General features: G+C 37.6%; 1 protein-coding gene across 5 annotated transcripts in view; it reads left to right on the plus strand.

Moving 5' to 3' along the window:
• LOC136883358 (glycogen synthase kinase-3 beta) overlaps positions 1-27,358 on the plus strand; it is a 480,420-nt gene that overhangs the window by 327,426 nt on the left and 125,636 nt on the right. For all 5 annotated transcript variants that reach the window (XM_067155618.2, XM_067155620.2, XM_067155619.2 and 2 more), the window contains 2 exons: positions 486-596; positions 9,504-9,741. In XM_067155618.2, the coding sequence (XP_067011719.1) occupies positions 486-596; positions 9,504-9,741 (349 nt within the window). The remainder of the gene's footprint in view (positions 1-485; positions 597-9,503; positions 9,742-27,358) is intronic.

Raw genomic sequence — 27,358 nt, forward strand, 5'->3', positions numbered from 1 at the left:
TTCCATCCTTTCTGAATATTACTTACCAGTACCAAGTCACACACGATACACACATTTTAATCAGGACCTTACAGACATTGATAAACTGTAGAAATAAAGACCTTTATATTTTTGGGACCATAAAGCATATTATCAGGAGTGTCAGAGGGAAGATGTAATATTTCCTTAGTTGTGGTCTTTGTTAATACTTCAGCATTTGAGAGAAATTTGTAAGGTGTTCTTTGAATGGGCTAGCTGGAAAACTATAAGTAAGTGACGTTAAAACACTCGCACCGTATATACATTTTGTATTGGTGTGTCTCTGATCTTAAAGACTGTGGCCAGTTAGGATAAAAATGTCAGTATTGAGGTTCATTATTATACAGTATATTATCCAGGGTTTTGCTGTTGCACTTGTTAATTCATGTGATTATTCATGACATTTTTTCTGGTACATTTACAAATCTTAGATCTTGTGCAATGTAAATTTATTTTGTCTATTTCAGAAAGATGAAGTATACTTGAATCTAGTGTTGGAATACATCCCCGAGACTGTGTACAAAGTCGCTAGGCATTACAGTAAATCCAAGCAGACTATACCTATTAGTTTTATAAAGGTAAGTGTATTTGTATGCATAGCATAATGGTGAAGTCATATTTAAAGTTGAGTTTGATTTCTGTTTTAAATATCTTCAGGATCATCTAGAACCTTTGCTCAACTGATTGATAGTTACAAGATAACAAGTTACATATACAGTCGAACCTACCCTAACGGACACCTTTATTCCATGGCCACCTCCCCGTATGGACATTTTTCCACTGAACCGATTTTATTTTACATAAGACACATGTTAAATAAGCCCCATTCAAGTGGCCACCTCGAGTTACAGATAGCGAACTTCGCCATTAATCTTGTCCACTTGTCTTAAGCGGGCATTTTACACCTTCCAGGTCACATTCTTTGCACAGCGCTTTATCTTAAAATCGTTATAAAAACAATCCTTTTGAATGTTCGTTCTATTTCGTGTCCATGGAAAACAGATAGAAACGTACCGTACAAAAGTAGCCATGAAGTTAATTGTTCTGTCAGGGCTCTTTCTAAACCTTTCGTTAGGGCCACCTTTTGTTCTAATTAATGTACATTCTGAGATTTGTAGTTGCCCAGGAATGCTACCAGTGACCGCTTACTTACAAGTTACCAAGGGATTTTCAAGCATATCTTGTATCATTCTATTCATAACTCAGATTTTCACTGGCAAGTTCGAGGTCAGGTGGTTCAGTTAAACTTGACAAGGAAGAGGCTTTCATGTGCTGATTGTTGAGTCAGAAATAGCATAGCATTTCAATCACCCCATAAACATGAGGAGAGACGAGTGTATTTAGATCTCTAGACAAGAAAAAAATGTAGTTCAAAAGGACTTTAAGCAAGAAAAGTTCCCTGAAAAATTGAACTAAGGAAAACACAACTGTAAAGAATAAAAATTATATTTTAAGTAAATGGGAGGAAAGTAGGAATCAAGGAATGAAAAGAAAGTCAGTTTTTGCAGAAGTGAACATTGCGATATATGAGTGATTCAAATGTGTTCAAGCAAAGAAACTGCGAGTGAGTGGGCCAATGTTACCAGAAAAAGCCTGAGAAATCGCAAATAACCTGAAAGTTGAGGTTAATTGAATAAGGAATGTGTGTGTCACGCTGGATCGTTACTCCCTTTTCAAGAGTGTCGCAGTAAAGAAAAATGTGCTAAATTTATAAACCCAGCTGAATGATTACTTCCCAAAGCTGTAATGAATGTAAAGGCTGTAAAATCAATTGCAATATCTCCCACGCAAATATTTAATTAGAAATTATTTAGAATAATCAAAATAAAGATGTATGTTATATTTAAGGTGGATGTTCTTTGCCGTTAAAATTTTTGATTAATTTTTACAATCTTGTTTTAGCGGACACCTCGTAACAGACATTTTTTCATGGAACCAAAGGTGTCCGTAGAATAGAGGTTCGACTGTACTCGATTCATCTATGAAAATAAATTTAACTGTATTCATTTGTTCAAAATGAAGTTTGTAATGTTACTGACATTTACAAACACTTTTCTTCTTAAATTTGGTTGTGATTACAGTAGTTCATAGTTCATGTTAAATCATCATAACTTTTTATTTAACTTTTATTAAGCGAGTTTTGTTAGATTTGCATATACAGAAAAGGATAATAAAGAAGATTCTAGCATTTAAAATGTGTGTTTTTTTTTAAATTTCAGATGCATGAAAATTTGTGTGTTGGGTGATTAATGGAAAACTCAACTTGAGTGAGTTGAGGTTTTGACATTTCTGCCATACGACAGGCTAAATTGTTTTTACTTTTGTTAATGGTGATTATTTTTTTAACCCGGAAAGTTTTGCGGTAGGCCTACTGTATGGTACCAGCTGGTACTACTATAGATTTTATCCTAATTAGCGAGAAGGCCACCATAATTGTGGCAACATGACACATCAAATGAAAGACAGACCTATTATGAATTATTCAGTACAGTTAACATGTCTATGTTGTGTGCCATGTTTAATCAACCCTGGTCTGAATTGGCGCAGTCTTAATTTGAAGCCACAATTACTGCTCGTCGTAGGTAAGTAGCATTATTGACTGGACAAGAAAGTGTACACAAACTTTTGAATGCGTGAAATGTGTTCATAATAGATTAAATGAATGTCGGAAGTGTCGATGAATACTATAACATCCCATTAGCTTGATCTGGAAGCAGAAGTAGAATGGTACTGCACATCATTTACAGTAGCCTTTCTTTTTGTTCTGTTATTTATTTTTATAGTATGAACTGAATTATTACAAAAACTGGCTTTCATAAATTTATAAGTATGGTCTGTGTAGATTTTTATTACAAATTTTAAGAGCTACAGTATATTTTCGCATTCAAGCATCCAGTAGTAACTTGGTAATTAGTTTCCCTCTCCAGTGGCCTCATCTTGGACGAAGTATTACATATTCTGGAATTGGATGACAGAGACGTAGAGGATATATACATTAACACATGGGTGACGGGTCCCGAGAAATCTCGTACGCTCGCCAGCGGTAGGTGACAGGCGCCGAGAAATCTTGGTTTTATTCACAACATTGTTTTCGGTCTTCCTGTGACATCTCATGACCATATATTGAACTATTTCGGTCTTGCACATTGAGTAGAATAAATCGTAGATGTATATCTGCCACTTTTCTTTTATTCACGGCCTCTTTTATTCTTTGATTTAGTTTCGAAACGTCGACTTTCTTTCTGCCGGTTCGGTCAATGACAAGATGGAGCGCCCGCGGAATACAGTGTTAGTTGATGTTCAAATGGATTTAGTGATAATGAATTAGTGGAAACTGAATGTGAGAGTGATAGTGGAAGTCATATTCAAGCCTCTACGCGCCGTAATTTACCTAGCTTGCTTATTTATTCAAGTTACTCTGACAACAATGTAAACATTAATGGTGCGTTGTTGAATTAACACGCATTTGCTTGCTTATGTTAGATACGTTGAAGTACTACTAGGGTCATTGGCGAATACTCATACCAATTTTAAAGATAAAATCTTGACTGGTTTAATATTTATGTGCATTTTTATAATCAAGTGCACCCTAGTATGCTTAGTAGAAAAATGTCCGATCCACAGGGTATGTGACAAGCTCAAGCATCCGGTCAGCAATGTGTTAAGCCACTGGGTGCTGCTGTACATTCTGATGACATTGCAGGGGAGGATGAAGAGATTGAGTCGACATTCTTATAGAACCTAGGTTGCTCATACAAACCAAAATAGTTTTCAGCCACAAACATAAAAACAGCACGATGGTCTCCTTGAAGAGGATTTCCTGCCAAGTAAAAGGTTTCAAAAATGCTTCGAGTCCTCTCAATACGGACCCAGGATTATCTTCACACCAGACTGAATCCTTAAGTTTCCCAATCCAGAAATATTTGCTTTTTAAAATTTATGTGCCTATAATTTTCATGTTATTTTTCATCCTGTTGAAAGACCACACGGGTCACATTTAGTAATTACGTATTACCAAACATTGCAGACAACAACCATCATCACCATCTGGAGCAGTTTGCAACCACAGGCTGGGTCTGCTTGGAACATAAGCCTCTCGATCATTTTCTGTCCATCCGCCCCTTCTCTTCTGTCTCTATCATCCGGTTTCCTCCTCTTGCTAATTTACATGAAAGTGACTTTTCTTGGCTTCTCTTCAATGAATATCCTCAGATTTCATAAAATGAACCAGTTAAGAGAAAAATCTAAACTGTGTCCTTAAGAAGTGCAAAGTAATCCTACCATCTTAACTCTAATAGTAAGGCCCCACTCAGAAACCACTAAATGACCTTGAACGCTGTGACGACATGCGCGACTGATAAGGCCAGGACGGGTGCCGCTGTAAGACTTGCTAGCGAGTTTCCATGTCCCTTATCAGTGCTACTGTGCATGCGCGGCGGCTGGTTATATAAGCTTGTGCAAGCCGTGGATTGCTAATTCCGAGCGGAGCTATGGCATGGTGCAGACATAGGCATTACCCCTACGTATAGGGGGCCTTCGCCTGTTATTAAGAAGAGTTTGTACATATTGATAACAGTGTTAGCAGTGATGGTTATCATCACGCTTTCGAGATGTATAAACCTGAGGAATCTGGCGTATTGCTTGGCTGGAATTCAAACTTCGCAGTGTATAATTTGAGAGATCATAGACAGCACTTATACATAAGTGCCCCTTATATTGTAAGCCAGGTTTCATTTCATATTACCTACTTAAGTCTCCACTTATTGCTGTAAGTGGACCTTCCACACACACTTAAGTGACTCACTTATGTTGCAGCAAGATGGAGGATAATGATTTTGATGAATATGTTACATTTCATTCACAGAATGCTTTCTGTGCACACCGTAGAGATGGAAAATCCTGTCGAAATGTAATGTGACCAACAGTTTAAAGAAGGTTTTGTTTTAGTAAAGTGAGAGTTATGAATATTCTTGTTCCTTTGATTGAGAGAGTGAACATAACCTCTAGAGGACTCACTATCTCACCATTAATTAAGATATTGTTTTGAGATTTTATACCACCTCTTAATTTCAGGTTGTTGTTGTTATTATTATTATTATTATTATTATTATTATTATTATTATTATTATTATTATCATCATCATCATCATCATCATCATCATCATCACTGTCATCATTACTGGTATTTCAATTAATTGGAAACTTGTTACAAGTTGATAAGTTATAAAGTCTATAGGCCTATGGAATAGTAAAGAACTATACTGAGTTATAAGAAAAATGAATGTGTTGCACTACCACCATTTATTTTAAGGTTGATTTTTGCTAATTATATGAGGTTAATCAACCAGTCATTTGCCAGATTATATCAGAAGTTTCTGAAATTATGGCATCGCATATCAAAACATACTATTTACATTTTATTGGGGAAGTAATTAGGCCTGTTACAACGTAACAGCTACAGATATATTTGTAAAATCATTAAAAGCATTGTAAGGCTAGATATTCTACATTTGGATGAATATTTGTATAGATTCGAGTACCTGGATAACTATAAACATATTAAGAAGAAAATTAGACTCAGCATTTTCGTAGTTTGCATTGTCCACAAGAAGTTTTTCCCACGTCATTCATATTCTGATGGCAAACTGTGTCGGTCTGCCTGTTCTATATTACGTGCATATACTTCGACACAAGTTCTTGCAGGTGCCGTCTCAGTTCGCTGTTTTGTTATCCATTCTGATAATCAAATACAATATAGACGATCTTTTAACCTGAAAAATGTTGCGTGTGGTAGTGCGATGCCCTTCCATAAACAAAACACAATATACTTACTGTATCAGAGAATGTGCTCTTTAAGTGTTGTCTATGAAATGTAAACTCATAAGTGATCCCTTATTACTTAAGGGTTCCACTTATGTATAAGTGCTGACTATGAATTTGGCCCTAATCTTCTAAGAATAAAAATATCGGCAAAAGAAAGAGGAGGACCATGAAGGGCATTCCCTAGACCTCCCAAATCTCATTTCAACAAGATCCCGACCTCCCATGGTCAAAATCTTGTTCTTTTCCAACCCTGATGGTAGTAGGTATCGAGGCCTAGGGAGTCTTTCATTTTCACGCCCTTATCTTTCTTTGGCCAATATCTTCATTTTTTTAGTGTCGGATCCCTACCATTTTCCCCTCTGATTAGTGTTATATAGAGGATGATTGCATAGTTGTCCTTCCTCTTAAAACAATAATCACCACCACCAGCATATATTCAAGGTTTCATTAAATTTTGTCTGAAATACTGTACTTAAAGTCAAAGAAATAAACATTAATATTTCTTGTACTTTATTGTACAATTCAGTAGGACCAAAATATGAGAATTATAACATTTAATACCGTACTTACTCATGTATTAGACCCCCTTTGGCTTTTCGTGATGGAGAAATCATTAAGCATAAGACGTTCAAAAAAAGAAAAAGAAATGAGCAATGGTATATGCCTATCCCTAAAAAGTAGCTCTCAATAAGTGATTTCATGCTATAGTTTGCAGTAAAATAAAGTAAATAAAGTAAATAAAGTAAAAAAAGTAAAATAAATCAGCGTAATTCGTCAGAGAACAATGATTCCACTTCAAAGTGGGTACAAGCCTTACTGCAACTCTGATGACATCACACAAATTTGTAAATAGTTTAGTCTGTAATACCAATATAAGTGGTCCATTATTGGACATTATAAATTTTCCAGCTAACTCATTCCTGGTTGCCAGCGTTTTGTCCCAGTGTGCTAAGTTGGGCTCATCACTTGGTAAATAGCACACCCACCAAGACACATGGCCAGTGCATACCTTAGAGGCCACTCCGTAGGCTACTTAGAGCCACCGGCAGTACTAATGCACTAAGAGAGACTTTGTCTCATTACCAAAAATTGATGCCTGCCTGGCCATCAGATAAGATGTTGATTCTCGTAGGGAACCTTAAATATTTGTCCCGAATGAGTAAATTTATAATTTGGTATTATAAATTTAAATTTTTAATAAATTATTATAAATTCCACTGTATATATGTCTGCGTTTTGTAGTTAAGAATGTCCACCAGTGTAATGATTAGAACAATTAGCTTCCGTTCTCGGCAGCCTAAGTTTGATTCCCGGTACTGTACTGCCAGAGATTTACAAATGGCAGGAAGGTTTATTTGCGGTAAAAATGGTAGGCCTACATACAACGCCATTCCACTGGGGGCCTGTCTAAAAAGACCTGCACCACCTCCGGGTGAGGAAACGAGTTCACTTTAGTTAAGAAATATTCACTGTTGTTGCTAATAATATAGCAAGCGAGATCATTAACAAAGTGATTGTTTAATATCTTGTAACTCAGGCCAATATAAGGTGGGTTTTTTTAATTGGAGAAAAATAGGTTTAAAATGTGGTAAAAACAATCCAATCATAACGATTGTTTTACTCCCCAACGTACCTCACAAATAATAATAATGATGATGATAATAATAATAGTAGTAGTAATATTTTTACGTCCCCACTTAACGATTTTCGGAGACGCCAAACAAAATGTACTATGCGTTAATAGAAAAATGGAGACAATGATAGAAGCTAAACATTATGATGATAAAACGCATTACCGCTAAGAAAAGACCAGTGGCAATTTGGTTTATTAAACATAATCCAAACAGGGAACCATAGATATCCATAAATGCTGTAAACTTTCCTGTTATTTATTTTTAACCTTCCCGTCGTGGAACTTCTGACACTATGCGGGCACTTGATAACATACCTAACCTAAACAATGGGGTCTTTCTTATCTCATTTACAGCTGTTTAGGTCAATCCTGATGTGATAAATGTGGTGAACAAGCGATGCAATATACTTAAAAATAAGGGTTTGGCTTTCAACAACCACAGTTATCCAAAGAACGCTTCCAGTCACTGTGTGTTACATTCGGAAATACAACTCGTAACATACGCTAGTTATCAGCCGGTTGTTTGATACTCTTTCTAGTTTCTACAGCACGGCTTTATTCGGAAGGAATGGCTTCTGCTACACGTACACCAACTAGGAATATCAGAGACAATTTGGGAATAGATTCTCACTGTTTGGACTCTATAGTCGGGAACAAAACTATTTTTAAAAGTAAAAAATAAAAAAATAAAAGGATGGGACCTCGATTGCTCTTGATGCATGGCTGATGAGATGGCAGTGAAAATGACTTCATTTGGAGTGACAACATGCCGGTAGCAGGGAAGTTGACGGCACTAGATGATAATTCAAATGAAAACAGTTGATTAGGTTTTCTCAGGTTTACTGTGTAATAGGCCTAATACTTAACTGACAGAGACAAATGACTTGGCCATTAAGTTCTTTTGTATCAATATTTCATAATATTATGATACGATAACCATATCCCTTTTCTCTACGGGGTCGAGTATGAAGCGAGACTAACCTTCATAGCGAGTTTTTATGATCGTATGCCCTTCCTGACGTCAACCACATCAGAGGAATTAATTAGATGAAACGAATGACATGATATCACTAAAACTGACTATATGTTTATTTATTTTATACATAGTGTAGGCCTAAAAGTTGTGTTCAGCATTTGTCTTTTTTACATTTAGAAATACTGCCTTCCAATGAAATATAGCCAGTATAACTCAAATACATTCATAAGTTTGTTAAAGAATAGTGTAGAATGTTTACATGTATAATTTACAGCTCTTTATAGCCTAGAAGCCATGTGTTCACTGCACAAAATTTGAGGTTATCGCATGTTGGACCTCTCCTTACTTTTTTGGCTGTAAAAGTGGGAGGAAAAAGGGGTCTAATACACAAATACCGTATGTAGTGTTTCACTTTTTTTGCCGGTAAGTGTATTTACATATGTGCTCAACTACCTACGGTGAGCTAATAGATAATATATGATCACCCATTTGTTAAAAAAACAGTACCATAGTGTTGAATTACCCTATGTCACCCAAACAAGGACTCGGCAACGTTTCATTCGAGTTGACCTGAAGTTCGAAAGTGAAATTGTAGCTCCAAAACTGCAAAATTGGTAGTAAACTGCTGTAAGTCTGTTAATCTTCTTTTGAACCATTTTGCAAATAGTATCCCTGTCAATTTCTTTTAAATTATCCACAAGCTCATTGTAAGCAACATCCTTAAAGTTACAATTCTTACAGTTTTTCACTTTCTCTTGCCTCTACTGGACAAGACATGTTCTCAAATGATATTCCTCTCAAATGACCTATCAGAACTCAGTGCCATGAATTAGCTGTGTCAGAGCTCCACTTCAGCTGGAAGTTATTTGTGCTACACTATGCTAACACGTTGATACACATCATCTGTTGTACCAACACCTCTGAATATGCACCATAGCTTTCAAACTGTTGTGTAAATTGTTTATCATCATGTACAGGTTGCTTTTCATCTTGCCTGGCATTTTCCATTGACTGAATATTTTTAGTAATCTCTTGTATTTTGTTATTTTTCAGTTATACATGTACCAGCTATTCCGGAGCCTAGCATACATTCACTCTCTGGGGATCTGCCATCGGGATATCAAACCGCAGAACCTGCTTCTTGATCCAGAGACTGGCGTCCTCAAATTGTGTGACTTTGGCAGTGCCAAGCACCTCGTTAAAGGCGAACCCAACGTCTCTTACATTTGTTCGCGTTATTACCGGGCGCCTGAGCTTATATTCGGGGCCATTGATTACACCACTAAAATAGGTGAGTTTTAAACAAAGCAGTGCCCCCTTTTTATACATTGTCCTGTCATTGTGTTTATCCTATTATGTGCCCCTTTCCATTTTCCTGTGTCTCAATCTATGACTTGATTTGATTCTTGTTTGTTTCTTTATGTCAGACTTATTTATAAAGTTGTGTTCTAGTTAACAAGTGGTTGTCAGATATGAATAAAAGATTCCGTATGAACATGAATTGTTAATTTGCTTAAGGAATATCAAAAGTTTACTGTGTTTCTTCCAGTAGTGAGGTTGATGCACTGACTTGCAGAGGCCAGTTGAATATTCCTTGTCACTCATTTTACTTGTAGTGTACATATATAAGGTTATGAATAAATATAATCATATTTTAAAAGTGAAATTGAAAATAGTTATGAAAATAGTTTGGATAGTTTGAAGTGTGATACTATGTGCAAATGAAATTTGGACTGTTAGTTCTGGTGAAAGGAAGGGAATGCAAGCATTTGAAATGTGGTGCTGCAGGAGATAAATGAAAACTAGACAAATAAATCAGGGAGCTAATTATAGGATATTGAACTGAGTTGAAAATAGTAAATGTTTGTAGAATGTTTTGATTCAACAATTTGAGTTATTTATGATGTACTAATGTAGTTGTGTAAGGAGATGTAGAAAGATAGCTGTATACACTGGCCCAAGTTTGCAACCGTTAGAGGTTAAGAAAGAGAATGCATTATTGCATCAAAATGTGTCTAGGTTTTGTTGTGCATCTTGTTCCATGATGATGAAGTAGTAGTAATAATAATATTGGTGTATGGCCTCCAGCAAGGTCTGGTGCAGGTCTTTCAAATTGACGCCTTATAGGAAATGTTTGCGTTTGTGAGGATGGAACTCTGCCCAAGATAAATTCTAATGTTGCAGACAGCACAAACAAGCTAATTGTAACTAACGAAAGTTACAATCCTCAGTCCAGCCAGATACTGAACCCTGGACTCCTCAGACCTAAGATTAGCCTGAAGCTGGACTATGATGTATTAAACTAATGTGGTGATACCAACATCAGAACTTGATGGGAATAACTGTGCCACACACAGAAACCAAAAATTATACTCCCCACAAACAGGCAAACAGTTGCAGTACAGTAGAACCTCGATTATACGTTACCGGAAACTACGTTTTCCCATATTATTCGTTCAAATTACGTGGTACCGCGAGCATCCTAATTAAATCACGTTGTAAAAAATCCTGCATTATCCGTTCCTCGAAGAAACGATTTTCTGGATCATGTACAGATAAGAAAGGGTTTCCACCTTATCAATACTGTTTATTGTAAGAATTAGCTTACAGTACCAGTTTCGACCCTAATTGGTCATCATCAGCTGAACATAAATACCTTTACATATATGTCAAGCATTAATTGATATTGCCCTTTCCTAAGGGAGATGCCGTAAGGAAGCACCATGTCCGAGTGTCCAAATTGGGCATATTAAGTGTGAATTAATTATATGTTATGTTTTTGGCTTTCAGGTTCTTGGGTAAAGCTATCTTCTCCAGGACTAGAATTTGTCTGTAAAAACTAACCTAAGCTTAAATGTAAGTTACAGATACACATTAAAATACACAGTACATATTAAAATTCATTAAAATAATTATTATAAAACACTTCATGGGTTTGAATGTGTGTGTCTTGCGTGTATCTTCATTCCCGTTTTTGAGTTCAAGGTTGTAAATAATTTAGAACTTGCATTCGTAGGCAATGCTGTGGTTCTCCTAAGAAATCTTATTATTTACTTAAATGATGTCTTAACTTGTATGTGTGGTAAAAAGCTTCTCTTGTTAACAAAATCCGATTGTATACAAGTGAAGACATCATTTAAGTAAATAATAAGATTTCTTAAGAGAACCACAGCATTGCCTACGAACGCAAGTACTGAATTATTTACAACCTTGGACTCAAAAATGGGAATGAAGATACACTCAAGACACACTCATTCGAACCCATGAAGTGTTTTATACTCATTATTTTAATGAATTTTAATATGTACTGTGTATTTTAATGGTTTATTGTATTTGTAACTTAGATTTAAGCTTAGGTTAGATTTCATGGACAAATTCTAATCCTGAAGAAGCTAGCTTTATACCCAAGTACCTGAAAGCCAAAATCATAACATATAATTAATTCACACTTAATATGCCCAATTTGGACACTCAGACATGGTGCTTCCTTACGGCATCTCCCTTAAGAAAGGGCAATATCAATTAATGCTTGACACATATGTAAAGGTATTTATGTCCAGCTGATGATGACCATTATGGTTGAAACCGGTACTGTAAGCTAATTCTTACAATAAACAGTATTGATAAGGTGGAAACCCTTTCTTATCTGTACATGTGTAATCTGTCAATACAGAAATGAAACTCATAAATCAAGATTCCCGGATCAGCCGTCCAGAAATTTCAGTCCCATCAACGCTAAATCCTCGATCATGCATTTTTTTAAGAAACTGTATCTCACGATAGGACGGCTATGGCATACTTACGGATCATTGTGTTAATGTCCCGTCATTGCGGTAATTTGAGGAAGTACTGTACTGGAAAAGCAATCGGCGGAGAACTTGCATAAGGGACCATCTATCACATTTGGATGGTATTGTTTAGAGAATCCTCGGAAATCGTAAAGCAGAGAGTGTCCACAACAATTGGAAGGAGACAGAGCACATTTCGACAGCTCTACTTGAAGACTGAATGAGTTTCTTCAAATATTCATACTTGCAAAATGTCTACATTATGTCCAGGGTTAGTTGTTTATTTTTTTTTTTTTTTCCCCTCGGGTGTATAGTCGAACAGGTTTTCGGCACATCCCTCAGGGCACTGTATAGACTCTGGGCTTTCAGGCAGGAATCGAAACTGCTCCTTCTTAAGCAAGACAAATTTAGTATTTCAGTATTATCGTATACATCGTATACGATTAGGATATTGAGACCAGAACAGATGTTGCACCTTATATACATAAAGCCACGGGAGGTATTGGGATTGCCTATTGCTGTTTTGGTCCTAATATAAGACTGGGAATTTCATGTTTTTGTGTTAAAATGTTGTAGAAACCACAGTCGTTTTATTTGGGCACGTTACATTTAAAAACTTTCTATCGTTTTTGTACAGCAAGCCCACTTTCCATCTGAGCTCAAAGTCACGAATAACCATAATTCTGGAAGTGTTAATGATATTTTTTCTCTTTCCAATTTGATAGTGATTAATGACGGGCAGAATTTAATATAATGGATTCCAGGACTTGAGAATACTTACATTCGAAACCATATTCTCGAGTTCAACATAACCTTCAAAAGTCGATGTAGGTGTAATTTATGCGGTATAAGATTTCCATAAACTAACTACAAACAGTATACCGGTGATCAAATTACAGTGGAAGATTAAATAAAAAGGAATTTCTCCATCAAGTTGGGCGCTTTTGTATCTAATGTGCTTCATTTTATTAGATTAGAGAATGAAAAACTACTTGTGGTCGATTGTTGTTTGGCTTGGTGTTACGGGTATTAGATTTTTCAAAGAGTTTGGCTGATCAAAGTTGCTGAACTGAAAGAAGTTTTCAGAGGAAACTGACGAAGTTTCCCCAGTTAAACTGAATGTAAGGTTTCAAGATTTTTAAGTCGCGTACCAGTAATTAATAATACCAATATAATGGTCCGTTATTGGTATTATAAATTTACTCATTCAGGACAAATATTTTAGGTTCCCCATGGGAATCAACATCTACATCATTACCAGTAATTAATGTTTGAAGCTGGCCCCTCGGTCTAACTTGCCTGCCTCTCACCTGGAGGGCCCGGGTTCGATTCCCGGCCAGGTCAGGCTTTTTACCTGGATGTGAGGGCTGGTTTCAGGTGCACTCATTCTGCAATTACCTTTAATTGAGGAGCTATTTAATGGTGAGATGGAGACCCCGGTCTAGAGAGCCAGGAATAATGCCCGAGAGTATTTGTCACACTGACCATGTGTCGCCTCATCTTCAGGCTTTCGGACCGAGCAGCAGTCGCTTGGCAGGCGGAAAGCCCATTGAGGCTGTAGTTTGCTTTGGTTTAGGGGTGTTTGTAAGATTATAAGTATACATACTTCATTTTTGTGATGTTTAGCCAAATTGTTGACGGTTCATTTGTTCCCGGATTTTTCGTTTTTCCCTGTTGTACGTTTCTTTTCCATGGTCCCTCCAAAAACGGAGAATCGAGGTTCCACTGTATTGCATTCTCATGCTGGCAGGTGCACTGTCAGTGAGCAGTGAGTGGGGTTTAGCGTACTTGCTTGCTTGAGGGCTTGTCACACATCTGGCACCCTTGCTGGACAGAGATAAATGAAATTGCAGTATAGTGAGGCACCATTGCCAGTTCTGTTTTGTCGATCATAGCAAGTCATTACTAGCACACTGCTCATAAATTATGTTAATGCTGTTATGGTTTACGGTAGCCTGAATGATGTGGCAGGCTTTTCTCTAAAGCAAGAACATCAAAACTCAGTCTGTTTGAGTTGTTGAATGTTCCGGGCTGTGTCGTAGGAACGTTCGTAGTGACCACAGTAGAACAGAGTGCACACTTCCCCTCTTATACATTGTGCAGCTTATTTATTTGGAACAAGTTCTACATCTGTCTGTTTCAAAATTCCCAGATTACAAAATGTTGTTAGTTGAAGAAAGTATCAGTCACTGGTGATGTATTTCTGAATTTTCTTTTGCTTGAAAAAGAGATGTCATAGTGGAAAAAATGATGAAAACATACTGTACAAGAAACCCATAAAACAAAATAGAAATTTGTTTAGGTTTGTACTAGCAGGGTTTGAACATGCAGTATCTTAATGTTTGCTGATGAATTGTCATCATGCAGTATCTAACATTTGCTTATGAATCGGCATTGCTAGCTGACAATGAAGGAGCTGGAGGAATGCTTGATAAAATCACTAGATTGCAGAAAAGCAGGATTTGAGATTATCTTACAAAAAAACAATGCGTGGAGTGCACGGCTGATGGAGAAATGCATCTGAATAAATCAAGGGAAGAGGTAAATATCGGGGGGGGGGGGTGGATCCAATCAAAAGGGGCATATATAGAGCATGTTTCAAAAAGGACTTTACAACTTCGACAGCTCATAGTTATTTATTCATTTCAGTTACAGGCATGGTTTTGGTGTCATCTTGACTGACAATAGATCAAGTTTTGACTAGCATGGTACACTGGTAGAGAATCGCGCCACTGCAAGCGCTACCGGCAGTTGCAGCAAAGATGGCTGCCTTCACCGGTCCCGAGCATGCTCGCTGTGTGTTTTGGTTTGAAGAGTCGAAGTCGGCGACAACTGTGCAACATAATTTTCGTACGAAGTATGGTAAAGATCCTCCCAATTGGCCTACTATTTATGAGTGGCATAAGTGCTTTATTGAAACTGGATGTTTGGTAAGCCATAAGAAATCCTCAGGTCGTCCACGTACGTCTGACGATGTCGTAGAGCAAGTGGGACAACGCTTTGAGCACAGTCCTCGAAAATCGACACCACGTGCTTCTCGAGAGCTGGATGTTGCACATACGACTATTTGGCGTGTGTTGAGAAAACGGTTACATCTCAAACCATACAAGTTCACAATAGCACAGCAACTAAAAGGCACTGATAAGATAGCTCTTAAGGACTTTTGTGTGGACATGTTACATCGGTTGGAAGAAGATGAATATTTCATTGGAAAGATTATCTTTAGTGATGAGGCAACTTTTCACTTAAGTGGTAAAGTTAATAGACACAACTGTAGGATCTGGGGCAGTGAAAATCCAGTTAAAGTGCTAGATCATGAACGTGATAGCCCAAAATTGAACGTGTTTTCTGCATTATGCAAGAGCAAAGTTTACGGCCTTTCTTCTTCAGTGAGAAAATTATCAACGGAATAGTGTACTTAGATATGCTGGAAAACATTTTAATCCCGCAGATTGACTCTGATGACAAAGAACTCAACGTACACTTCATGCAAGGTGGCGCACCGCCACACTACCTCTCCGACGTCTGGGATTTCCTGAATGTTCGCTTTCCGGGTAAGTGGACTGGACGAAGTGCACCAATTGCATGGCCCCCACACTCACCAGACCTGACACCTCTTGACTTTTTCTTGTGAATATTCGTCAAGGATACAGTGTTTGTTCCACCCTTACCGGCTTCTCTACTAGAACTCAGATGTAGAATCTGCATCGCAATTGAGCGAGTCACGCCTGACACGCTGCAGCGAGTTTGGCAAGAAATCGACTTCAGATGGGGTGTGTGCCCCATGATCGATGGAGGTCACATTCAACCTGTTTAGGTAAAACTTGATCTATTGTCAGTCAAGATGATACCAAAACCATTTCTGCAAGTAAAATGAATAAACAACTATGAGCTTTAACGTTAAAAATTAAATAATTGAAAAAGGCGTTCAACCTATTCAATACATAAAAGAAAGGAATGTGGTGATTACATTCTTATTTAATAGTGATTAGAAATGGGACCGGTTTCGACGCTAGTCCAGGACATCATCAGCCGTTCAAAACATAAAAAACAAGAAAAACAATGCATATGAAAAAGAATAAGTGAACTCTGGATCGGTATAAGATGAAATATAAATTGATGATGGGGGTAGAAATTGTGAGTCACTTAAAATAAAACAGTACGTAATATTATGAAAGGTAGTACGGCACACGCAATGATGAGTAAAGTCTCTCAATGTTTATGAATAGTGGAGAACGATCAAATGGGTCAGTTTTTACACTCTGTCAGGTACAAAGTCACAACACTATCGAACAACATATGAAGATCCAGAAATATTTTGAAGTCGCAGACGAATAGATTTGTAGAAGCAAACTGCCAGCTCTCGGAGATCAGCGCGGCACATCCAAGGTCATGCGCTGTGGTCTCGAACGTCAAAGTAGAATGGGGAATATCCTGAAGGTCCAGTGTTTGCCTCAGTTGCGGGAAGTTAAGTACGTATATATAGAAATATACAATGCAATTCAGTAAATTGAATGAGTAATTGTGCTCCTGCTGAGTTCTTGGAAAACAGTTGACTTGAAAAAACAATTGTAAAGAGAAAAAAATGTAGTAAAAAGCGCAATATCGGAAAACAAATTAAAACATATATGCACAGTGCGCTATTTTTTAAATTGAAAAAATTTAGGTCATGATTGAAGTATTCGAAGTTGGCGCAAGACAAGAGTTAAAATTTGAAAGAGGAGAACCGAAATGAAGGTAGTGTGTTTTTTTTAAATATAGAAAAGGTAGAATAAATTAATACCGGTAGAGGAAGAGTGATAGTGAAATAAGAGAAGAATAAAGGAAATTGAAGATAAATGGTGTTGAAGAAGGATAAGATAGGGAAATGAAAGAGGGGTAGTTTAGGGTGGGTTAGGAGGGTGAGTTATTGGAGGTAGAAAATGTGGGTGGGAACTTTGTAAGGCATGGAAAATAGAATTGGGGTTTTGGAATTTGGAATTTTTGAGAAGAAGAATTAGGAAGTCGAAAAGGATGTTGGGTTTTTCAGAAATGTCGTTTAAATTGAAATTAGGGTTGAAGTACTGGTCAGGGTGGATAAAACAATTTTCAGTTATGTTTAAGAGGGGGCCTTTGTTAATGATCTTAAGTATTTTCATGTCATTTTCAATACTGGTGAAACTATGCTTTGAGTCTTGTATGTACTGTCCTATGGCAGAGAATCTGTTGTATTTAATGGCGTTGACATGTTCAGAGTACCTGATATTGAAGTTGCGGCCAGTTTGTCCGACGTAGGAGGAATTACAGTTGTTGCATTTGAATCTGTATACACCAGATTTAGAAAAAGCATTAGATTTATTTAGAGATTTAGAGTTGTGTAAGATATCAAGATTTCTATTGTTAGTTCTAAAAGAAATTTTCATGTTATGTTTTTTAAAAATATTATTTATTTTATAAGCATCCTGAGTGAAAGTGAAGGTGGAAAAAGCAGTTGGTTGTATTGTGTCTTTAGATAAAGTGGTTTTTGGATGGTGTTTGAATTTGTTGATGATGCGGTTTATGAAGGAGTTGTTAAAGCCATTGAATTTAGCGATGTTGCGGATGGTGTTTAATTCGTTATTTAAATCTTTTTTGGACATAGGGGTGTTGAAGGCACGAAAAATTAAGCTGTTATAAGTAGCACGTTTATGAGCTTGAGGGTGCGAAGAATCTTGTCGTATTGTGGTTGCTGTTTGGGTTGGTTTTCTGAAAATTTTGTAAGATAAAGAAGAAGGATGTCTAGTGATAGTTAGGTCTAGAAAATTAAGAGTTTGGTTGTGTTCTGATTCGAGGGTGAATTTAATGTTAGAGTCTAAGTTGTTGAGATGAAGAAGTGTAGAGGCTGCGTTGGTTGATTCTTCATTTAAGATTACTAATGTGTCGTCGACATATCTGGCCCAAAAGAGGATGTTGGAGAAATTATTATTATTATTATTATTATTATTATTATTATTATTATTATTATTATTATTATTATTATTATTATTATTATTATTATTATTATTATTATTATTATTATTAATTTTTGTGTTTTCTAAGAAGTCGAGGTAAATTTCAGCAAGAATGCCAGAGGCTGGTGAGCCCATAGCCAAGCCATCTTGTTGATAAATGGTGTTGTCAAAGGTAAAATAATTATTGTTGAGAACTAATTTTAAAAATAGACATGAAGTCTTGAATTTCAAGTTTACTTAGGTTACTGAATTTGTTTAGGTTGTTGTTTATAATGGGGAATAATTTTGAAATTGGAATACTAGGGTACATGTTTACAATGTATAATTTGAGCCAGAAAGATAGGAGGAGCATATGGGTTAGTATGGAATAGATATGATAGCAATTTCCTACACCACAAAAATTAGATTATGCATTACGGTTGTTAAGCCAGAAGGACTCTGTAGTTCAGAATGCCTGATGCTTACCAAGAAATACGAAATAGAAGAACTAGTGAAGAAAGGAGCTGATAATACACAGAGGAAGAGAAAAACAAAGATCTCTGCAAAAAGGTGGTACCCAAGAGAAATCTGAAATTTTATGAGCAACTCTTCAGAATGAGTGAATGTAGATTGACTAAGACAGTCTTCAGTTACAAAGCAACCCAAAGGCAATCACAAAATGGGTTGAGGAACAAGAAAAGACAAGAAGAAAGTTGGGATCAGTGTTGTAAGAGACCCGGAATAGAGAGATGTTTCGAATAAAGGGGTTCTAGAAAAAGCAAAGTACAAAATCCAATAGCATATGGTCACTGGAAAGGAGGAGGTACCTAGTGAAACAATGAAGAAATTCTGGGAGAGGAAGAGCTCACAAGCAAATCATTGCTTCTTATTGTCCACAATAGGTTAAACTCGAAAAAGATAGGCATCAGAAAATGTACAATATAACAACCTCACACTAAATTTGTTCCTAGAATTACGTTCTTCATCTGGGGAGGACTGTGTTGCTGATATTTCTAGTACAGTGCAATGTAACCAAGAGAGTTGTCTACGTGGTTTGAGAGTCATCGGTCCATAGACTGGTTTGATGCAGCTCTCCATGCCACCCTATCCTGTGCTAACCTTTTCATTTTTACATAACTATTGCATCCTACATCTGCTCTAATCTGCTTGTCATATTCATACCCTTGTCTACTCCTACCGTTCTTACCACCTATACTTCCTTCAAAAACTAACTGAACAAGTCCTCGGTGTCTTTAAGATGTGTCCTATCATTCTATCTCTTCTTCTCATCAAATTTAGCCAAACTGATCTTCTCTCGCCAATTCGATTCAGTATCTCTTCATTCGTGATTCGATCTATCCATCTCACCTTCAGCATTCTTCTGTAACACCACATTTCCAAAGCTTCTATTCTCTTTCTTTCTGAGCTAGTTATCGTCCATGTTTCACTTCCATACAATGCCACGCTCCACACAAAAGTCTTCAAAAACATCTTTCTAATTCCGATATCAATGTTTGAAGTGAGCAAATTTGTTTTCTTAAGAAAGCTCTTCCTTGCTTGTGCTAGTCTGCATTTTATGTCCTCCTTACTTCTGCCATCGTTAGTTATTATACTACCCAAGTAACAATATTCATACCGAGCTCGATAGCTCAAGTCGCGTAAGTGCGGCCAGTATCCAGTATTCAGGCGATAGTAGGTTCGAACCCCACTGTCGGCAGCCCTGAAAATGGTTTTCCGTGGTTTCTGGGGCTGTACCTTAATTAAGGCCACGGCCGCTTCCTTCCCACTCGTAGCCCTTTCCCGTCCCATCATCGCCATAAGACCTATCTGTGTCGGGTGCGACGTGAGGCAAAAAAAAAAAAAAACAATATTCATCTACTTCTTTTAAGACTTCATTTCCTAATCTAATATTTCCTACATCACCTGCCTTCGTTCGACTGCGCTCCATCACTTTTGTTTTGGATTTATTTATTTTCATCTTGTACTCCTTACCCAAGACTTTACCATACTATTCAGCAACTTCTCGAGATCTTCTGCACTCTCAGATAAAATAACAATATCATCGGCAAATCTCAAGGTTTTGATTTCCTCTCCTTGGACTGTGATTCCCTTTCCCAATTTCTCTTTGATTTCCTTTACTGCCTGTTCTATGTAAACATTGAAAAGGAGAGGGGACAAACTGCAGCCCTGCCTCACTCCTTTCTGGATTGCTGCTTCTTTTTCAAAGCCCTCGATTCTTATCACTGCAGACTGATTTTTATACAGATTGTAGATAATTCTTCGTTCTCGGTATCTGATCCCTATCATCTTCAGAATCATAAATAGCTTGGTCCAATCAGCATTGTCGAATGCCATGTACGTGGGCGTGTCCTTCTTTTTGTTCGGTCCTCTTAAGACTTGACGTAAAGTCAGGATTGCTTCACGTGTTCCTACATTTCTTCTGAAGCCAAATTGATCTTCTCCCAACTCAGCTTCAACTTGTTTTTCCATTCTTCTGTAAACAATACGTGTTAAAATTTTGCAGGCATGAGATACTAAACTAATGGTGCGGTAGTTTTCACACCTGTCAGCACCGGCTTTCTTGGGAATACGTATAACAACATTCTGCCGAAAATCGGATGGGACTTCTCCTGTCTCATACATCTTGCACACTAAATGAAATAACTTTGCCATGCTGGTTTCTCCTAAGGCAGTCAGTAATTCTGAGGGAATGTCATCAATTCCAGGTGCCTTGTTCCTATTTAGGTCACTCACTGCTCTGTTAAACTCTTGATCTCAAAATTGGGTCTCCCATTTCATCAGCATCAACAGCCTCTTTATATTCCAAAACCAAATTATCTACCTCTTTACCTTGATACAACTGTTGGATATGCTCCTGCCGTCTTTCTGCTTTGTATTCTTTCCCTACAAGTGGCTTTCCATCTGAGCTCTTAATATTCATACACCTAGATTTCCTTTCTCCAAAGGTTTCCTTGATTTTCCTGTATGCAGCATCTACCTTTCCCAGGACCATACAGCCTTCGACATCCTTGCACTTCTCCTTCAGCCATTCTTCCTTAGCTACCTTGCACTTTCTATCCACTTGATTCTTTAATCGCCTGTATTCTTTTCTGCCCTCTTCATTTCTAGCATTCTTGTATTTTCGTCGTTCATCAATCAGGTCTAGTATCTCCTGAGTTATCCGCTGATTCTTAGTTGATCTTTTCTTCCTTCCTAACATTTCTTCAGCAGCCCTACTGACTTCATTTTTCATGACTCTCCATTCTTCCTCTATAGTGTTTCCTTCAGCCTTTTCATTTAGTCCTTGTGCAACATGTTCCTTGAAACATTTTTTTTTTGCTAGGGGCTTTACGTCGCACCAACACAGATAGGTCTTATGGCGACGATGGGATAGGAAAGGCCTAGGAGTTGGAAGGAAGCGGCCGTGGCCTTAATTAAGGTACAGCCCCAGCATTTGCCTGGTGTGAAAATGGGAAACCACGGAAAACCATCTTCAGGGCTGCCGATAGTGGGGCTCGAACCTACTATCTCCCGGATGCAAGCTCACAGCCGCGCGCCTCTACGCGCACGGCCAACTCGCCCGGTGTTCCTTGAAACAATCCCTCACGCTCTTTTCTTTCAACTTGTCTAGATCCTTTTTTTTTTTTGCATTCTTTCCTTTCTTCAATTTCTTCAACTTCAGATGACATTTCATGACCAACAAGTTGTGGTCACAGTCCACGTCTGCTCCTGGGAAAATTTTGCAATCCAACACCTGGTTTCTGAATCTCTGACTAATCTTAATGAAGTCTCTTTGATACCTTCCAGTGTCTCCAGGTCTCGTCCACATATACAGCCGTCGTTTGTGGTGTTTGAACCAAGTATTGGCAAGGACTAAATTATGATCAGTGCAGAATTCAACCAGCCGACTTCCTCTTTCGTTCCTTTGTCCCAATCCAAATTCTCCTACTGTACTACCTTCTCTTCCTTGGCCTACCACTGCATTCCATTCTCCCATCACAATTAGATTCTCATCACCTTTTACATATTGTATTAAATCTTCTATCTCCTCGTATATTCTTTCGATTTCTTCATCATCCGCTGAACTAGTAGGCATATAGACCTGCATTGTGGTGGGCATTGGTTTGGTGTCTATCTTGACGACAATAATTCTTTCACTATGCTGGTCGTAGTAGCTTACCCGCTGCCCTGTTTTCTTATTCATTATTAAACCAACTCTTGCATTTCCCCTGTTTGATTTTGTGTTGATAATTCGGTAGTCGCCTGACCAAAAATCTTGTTCTTCCTGCCAACGTACTTCACTTATACCAACTACATCTAACTTCAGCTTATCCATCTCCCTTTTTCAGATTCTCTAACCTACCACAACGATTCAAACTTCTAACATTCCACGCTCCGACTCGCAGAATGTCAGTATCCATCTTGATGATCGCCCTCTCTCCTGTAGTCCCCACCCGGAGATCCGAATGGGGGGCTGGTTTACCTCCGGAATATTTTACCCGGGAGGAAGCCATCATCAGTACATCATTCATACAGAGAGAACTGCATGTCCTCGGGCGTTAGTTATGGCTGTAGTTTCCCGTTGCTTTCAGCCATGTAGCAGTATCAACACAGCTAAGCCATGTTGAGTATTATTACAAGGCCATATCAGTCAATCATCTAGACTGCCGCCCTTGCAACTACCGAAAGGCTGCTACCCCCCTTTCGATGAACCATTCGTTAGTCTGGTCTCTCGACAGATACCCATCCGATATGGTTGCACCTACGGCTCAGCTATCTGCATCATTGGGACACGCAAGCCTCCCCACCGCAGCAAGGTCACATGGTTCGCAGAGGAGGTTTGAAATACTATGTCAGGGTAACTGTGTGATCTTTCAACTACTAATTAAGAAAACAAGATTCTACTCTGCTCTTGGACTAAGCTTATGCAGCCTTCATTTCCTTCATCTTCAATTTTTGCACAGTTTATGATGTGACTGAGTGTTCTACTCTAAATAATTGATTTATTTATCCATCCCACCTGACTACACAAAGAAAGTTGTTGTCATTTAAACCTGAAGAACAGAGACAGGCAGTGGTGTAGCAAAATAAGAACCATTGATAGGAACAAGAAATACATTTTTCTCTTGGCTCATGAAGCATTGTGCTTTGCATTTCAATACATGCGACTTTGTGCTAAATGCATGAAGTCAGTGGCTATAGTAATAGAATGGTGATTTTGGGATATTTTGCTACCTTATAATGTGTCTGCTAGAAGACTGTGCTGGGCAAATCCCAAAATGGTAACCCTTGTCGATATTGCCACAGAGTTCAAAACTCTTGTTCTTATCCTGGGATTCTGTCTCCCATGGTGAACCTTACTGCAAATTTTGTGACCAAAGAGCCAGGTCAGGTCTTGAAGGAAAAGCTATACATTACCTTTAATGAGGAATGTGGTTTGAGAATTGTAATAGGCAAATTTACATCATCGCCGTAAAACCGAACTCATCACTTTCATCATGTTTGAGATTGATGAGAGCTAACTTTAAGAAGTAGATTCAAAGAAGATTGAAATATTATTATTAAGACAAACACCACCTGAAAACATTTACAGTATTCAAGTATTGTTACCAGAGGGACCTATGTTTCTCTAGGAATTTCTTTGAATGGTTTGGATTGTTGAAAGCTCTCATAATAGACATTACAGTAACTACACTGAGGAACTCTATCAGAATATTCAGACACCACTCCTGTGTGCTGTAATATTATCACACACTGTTCGACTTTCAAAAATTTGTTCAAACTCCCTGCTTAACTTGCGACTGCTGAATTTTATATACTATAATAATCTCTTGTCACAGCACGCTTTGTCTCAATGATGTAGGAAAAATTCAAAACAAATAAGTACAGTACAGAAATTTGAAATGATATGCAGGATATTATGCCATTCATAATCAATACAGAAGCTATAAACAAGTACTATAGGTAGAATAGAATAAACTCCACCATATCCTAAAATACTTCCGTCATTCATAGCAGTATTACAAGTTGTCCATTTCATGACCGTATCGATGTTTAATCAAGAAGTAAGTATAAATATCCACCTAATCGATACTTTATTAATGCCTCAGGCAAAATTGAATAAAATTAAAACTTACAGGACATGTTTCGACCACTTAGTGGTCCTTTTCAGCTGTATAAATAAAGAACTGAAAAGAAAAACATTGACAATAAGCACAAATAAACGTTCTTTGGAGACTCCTTTGATAAAAATGGAGGTCATCAGAATAGGTCATCTTGCCTCTCGTTCTTGTTTGGAAAAGATGTTTATTCTGCGCTCTCTAGAGGGTCTGTCTTTGAGCGCGACCTGGTGAAAGTAACGATGTGATACAGTTTGACAATTCATGGAAAGCTCTGGAGAGAAGGGAAGTAGAGTTTTATCGCCATCTAAAATAACACGTGAGGGAGGAGGGAGATTGGGCTGTGCTTCTGCGATGTCGTGTTTGATTATATCTCTTGTTCGTCTAGTCTGTTTCATGTCTACCCATTCTAAGTATTTGCTAATATTCTCATATAAGATGTTTTTATGCTCGTTTTCGTTGAGATTCTCTTCACCGTTTTCCAGTTTATCAAGAACGATGTGGATGTTTTTCAGGTTGTTCATAAGATTACCTTTATTAATCATACAGATAATTTGAAGGTCCTGTTTTATATTGGTGAATTTGTGGTTGGACTCTTTCATATGGGATCCCATGGCAGAGAATCTTTTGTATCTTTCAGCATTGACGTGTTCTTGATATCTAATTGAGAAGTTCCTTCCAGATTGTCCCACGTAAGTTTTTTTACATTGAGCACAAGTCAGCTTATAAATACCGATTCGTGGAATTCGTCATCTTTAAGTTTATTAGCTTTATTATGACTAAAGAATCTATGTTTCGTGTTGTTGTTTGTAGAGAAGGCTACCTTGGTATTGTGTTTCTTGAATAAGTTGGTGATTTCGTAAATCTGCGGGTTATTAAAGGTGAATTTTACATATCCTTTTTCTTTTTCTGAATGCTGTTTAAGTTTAATTTGTTGTTGGTATTTGCATTTAGTGATGATTTTATTGATGAATTTCAAACTGAAACCATTATGTAGAGCCTGTTGACGAATGAAAGAAAGCTCCTTTTTTCTGTCTGTTTCTGTTAGCGGAATTTCAAAGGCTCTGTTGACGAAACTATAATGAGCTGATTTCTTTTGCGAGATGGGATGTAAAGAATCACTTTTGATTGTAGTCGCAGAAGCAGAAGCACAGCCCAATCTCCCTCCTCCCTCACATGTTATTTTAGATGGCGATAAAACTCTACTTCCCTTCTCTCCAGAGCTTTCCATGAATTGTCAAACTGTATCACATCGTTACTTCACCAGGTCGCGCTCAAAGACAGACCCTCTAGAGAGCGGAGAATAAACATCTTTTCCAAACAAGAACGAGAGGCAAGATGACCTATTCTGATGACCTCCATTTTTATCAAAGGAGTCTCCAAAGAACGTTTATTTGTGCTTATTGTCAATGTTTTTCTTTTCAGTTCTTTATTTATACAGCTGAAGAGGACCACTAAGTGGTCGAAACATGTCCTGTAAGTTTAAATTTTATATTTAATTTTGCCTGAGGCATTAATAAAGTATCGATTAGGTGGATATTTATACTTACTTCTTGATTCATAGCAGTCACAAATCTCTCAAACATAAAAGGCCAGTGGAATCCTAAAACTGGGATTCTTTGGAAGAAAGAAAAACATACTTTCTGAGTGATACTCTCCACAAAGGACTTTTTGTTGAAAGTGCCTTCGCCCTGGAACTTTACCTGCATTGCTAATTTTCCACTTGTTGTAGTGGAAGCCATTTCTTTTCAGTTGTGACTTAGTTAATCTATAACTGTGAGGTTTTTCAGTCTGTCAAAACTAACACAGGTTAAATAAAATATAAATTACCTGAAAATGAAAATGTGTAATAACGGATTATACCTATAAGAGAGATCGATAATTAAAATCAAAACGACATAATATGTTCTTGAAAGGAGTAAGTTGACCATGCAATTAGGGTTGCATAACTGTGAGCTTGCGGTTGGAAGATGGTGGGTTTTAATCCCACCATCGGCAGTTCTAAAGATGGTTTTTCCATGCTTTCCCATTTTCACACCAGGCAAATGCTAGGGCTGTACTTAAATTAAGGCCATGGCTGCTTTCTTCCTATTCTAGCACTTTCTCATCTTTGCGTCTTTGAAAACTTTCTGTGTGTTAGTGCAATGTTAAATCACTAGCAAAGGGGGCAATAAAATGACATCAAATTCTATCAAATCAAACATTTATTTCTTTGTTTATTTATTTAAGAATTGGTGAATATTATGAACATGTAGGGCGCCCAGTGGGTAACCACTGCAGTTAGCCACCCGAGTATTGGCGGGAAAACCATACCTTTTTAAGGTAGGAGGAAATGCCTGCCTTTCGCCAGAAAACATCATGAGGCCCTCTAAGGCTAACAACCTTAGTTGTACAATGTTGGATTATGTCCAACACCTAAAATGAACATTAATATCGTGGAACAAGCTTCTTATGAATTAAATTACCCTGAAGACAGTAAGTCTTTTGAAAATGGTCTGGGGCTGTACCTTAATTAAGGCCACGGCCACTTCCTTCCCACTCCTAGGCCTTTCCCATCCCATCGTCGCCATAAGACCTATCTGTGTCGGTGCAACGTAAAACAACTAGCAAAAAAAAAAAACATCAGGCTTTCGGATTCCAGGGTGCCTGACATTTTGAAGCTCGTGAGTGAATCAGAGCACCAGAGGAACTTTGCTAAATTCAAGAATAAGAGAAAATACTATTTTGGAACATTCAACATCAACTCCCTTATTCAGGTTGGAAAACTGAAACAGTTAACAGCGGAGCTACATAGACTCGACATCTCGATACTGGCCCTCCAGGAAACGCGATACATGGATGAAGAACCTTTTGAATCAGATGGGTTCAGAATCTTCTAAGGAAAGGCCGGAAAAAAGATCATGAAAAATGTCGCGCAACTGGGAACAGCCTTTGTAGTAAACAAAAAGTTTCTAAACACTATAGTTGACTTGAAGAGTGTAAACTCAAGACTATCGCTCATGATGGTCAAATCGGCGAATAAGAAATACACGCTGATAAATGCTCATGCACCA

Source organism: Anabrus simplex, chromosome 11, assembly GCF_040414725.1.
Source record: "Anabrus simplex isolate iqAnaSimp1 chromosome 11, ASM4041472v1, whole genome shotgun sequence".
Taxonomy (NCBI): Eukaryota; Metazoa; Arthropoda; class Insecta; order Orthoptera; family Tettigoniidae; genus Anabrus; species Anabrus simplex.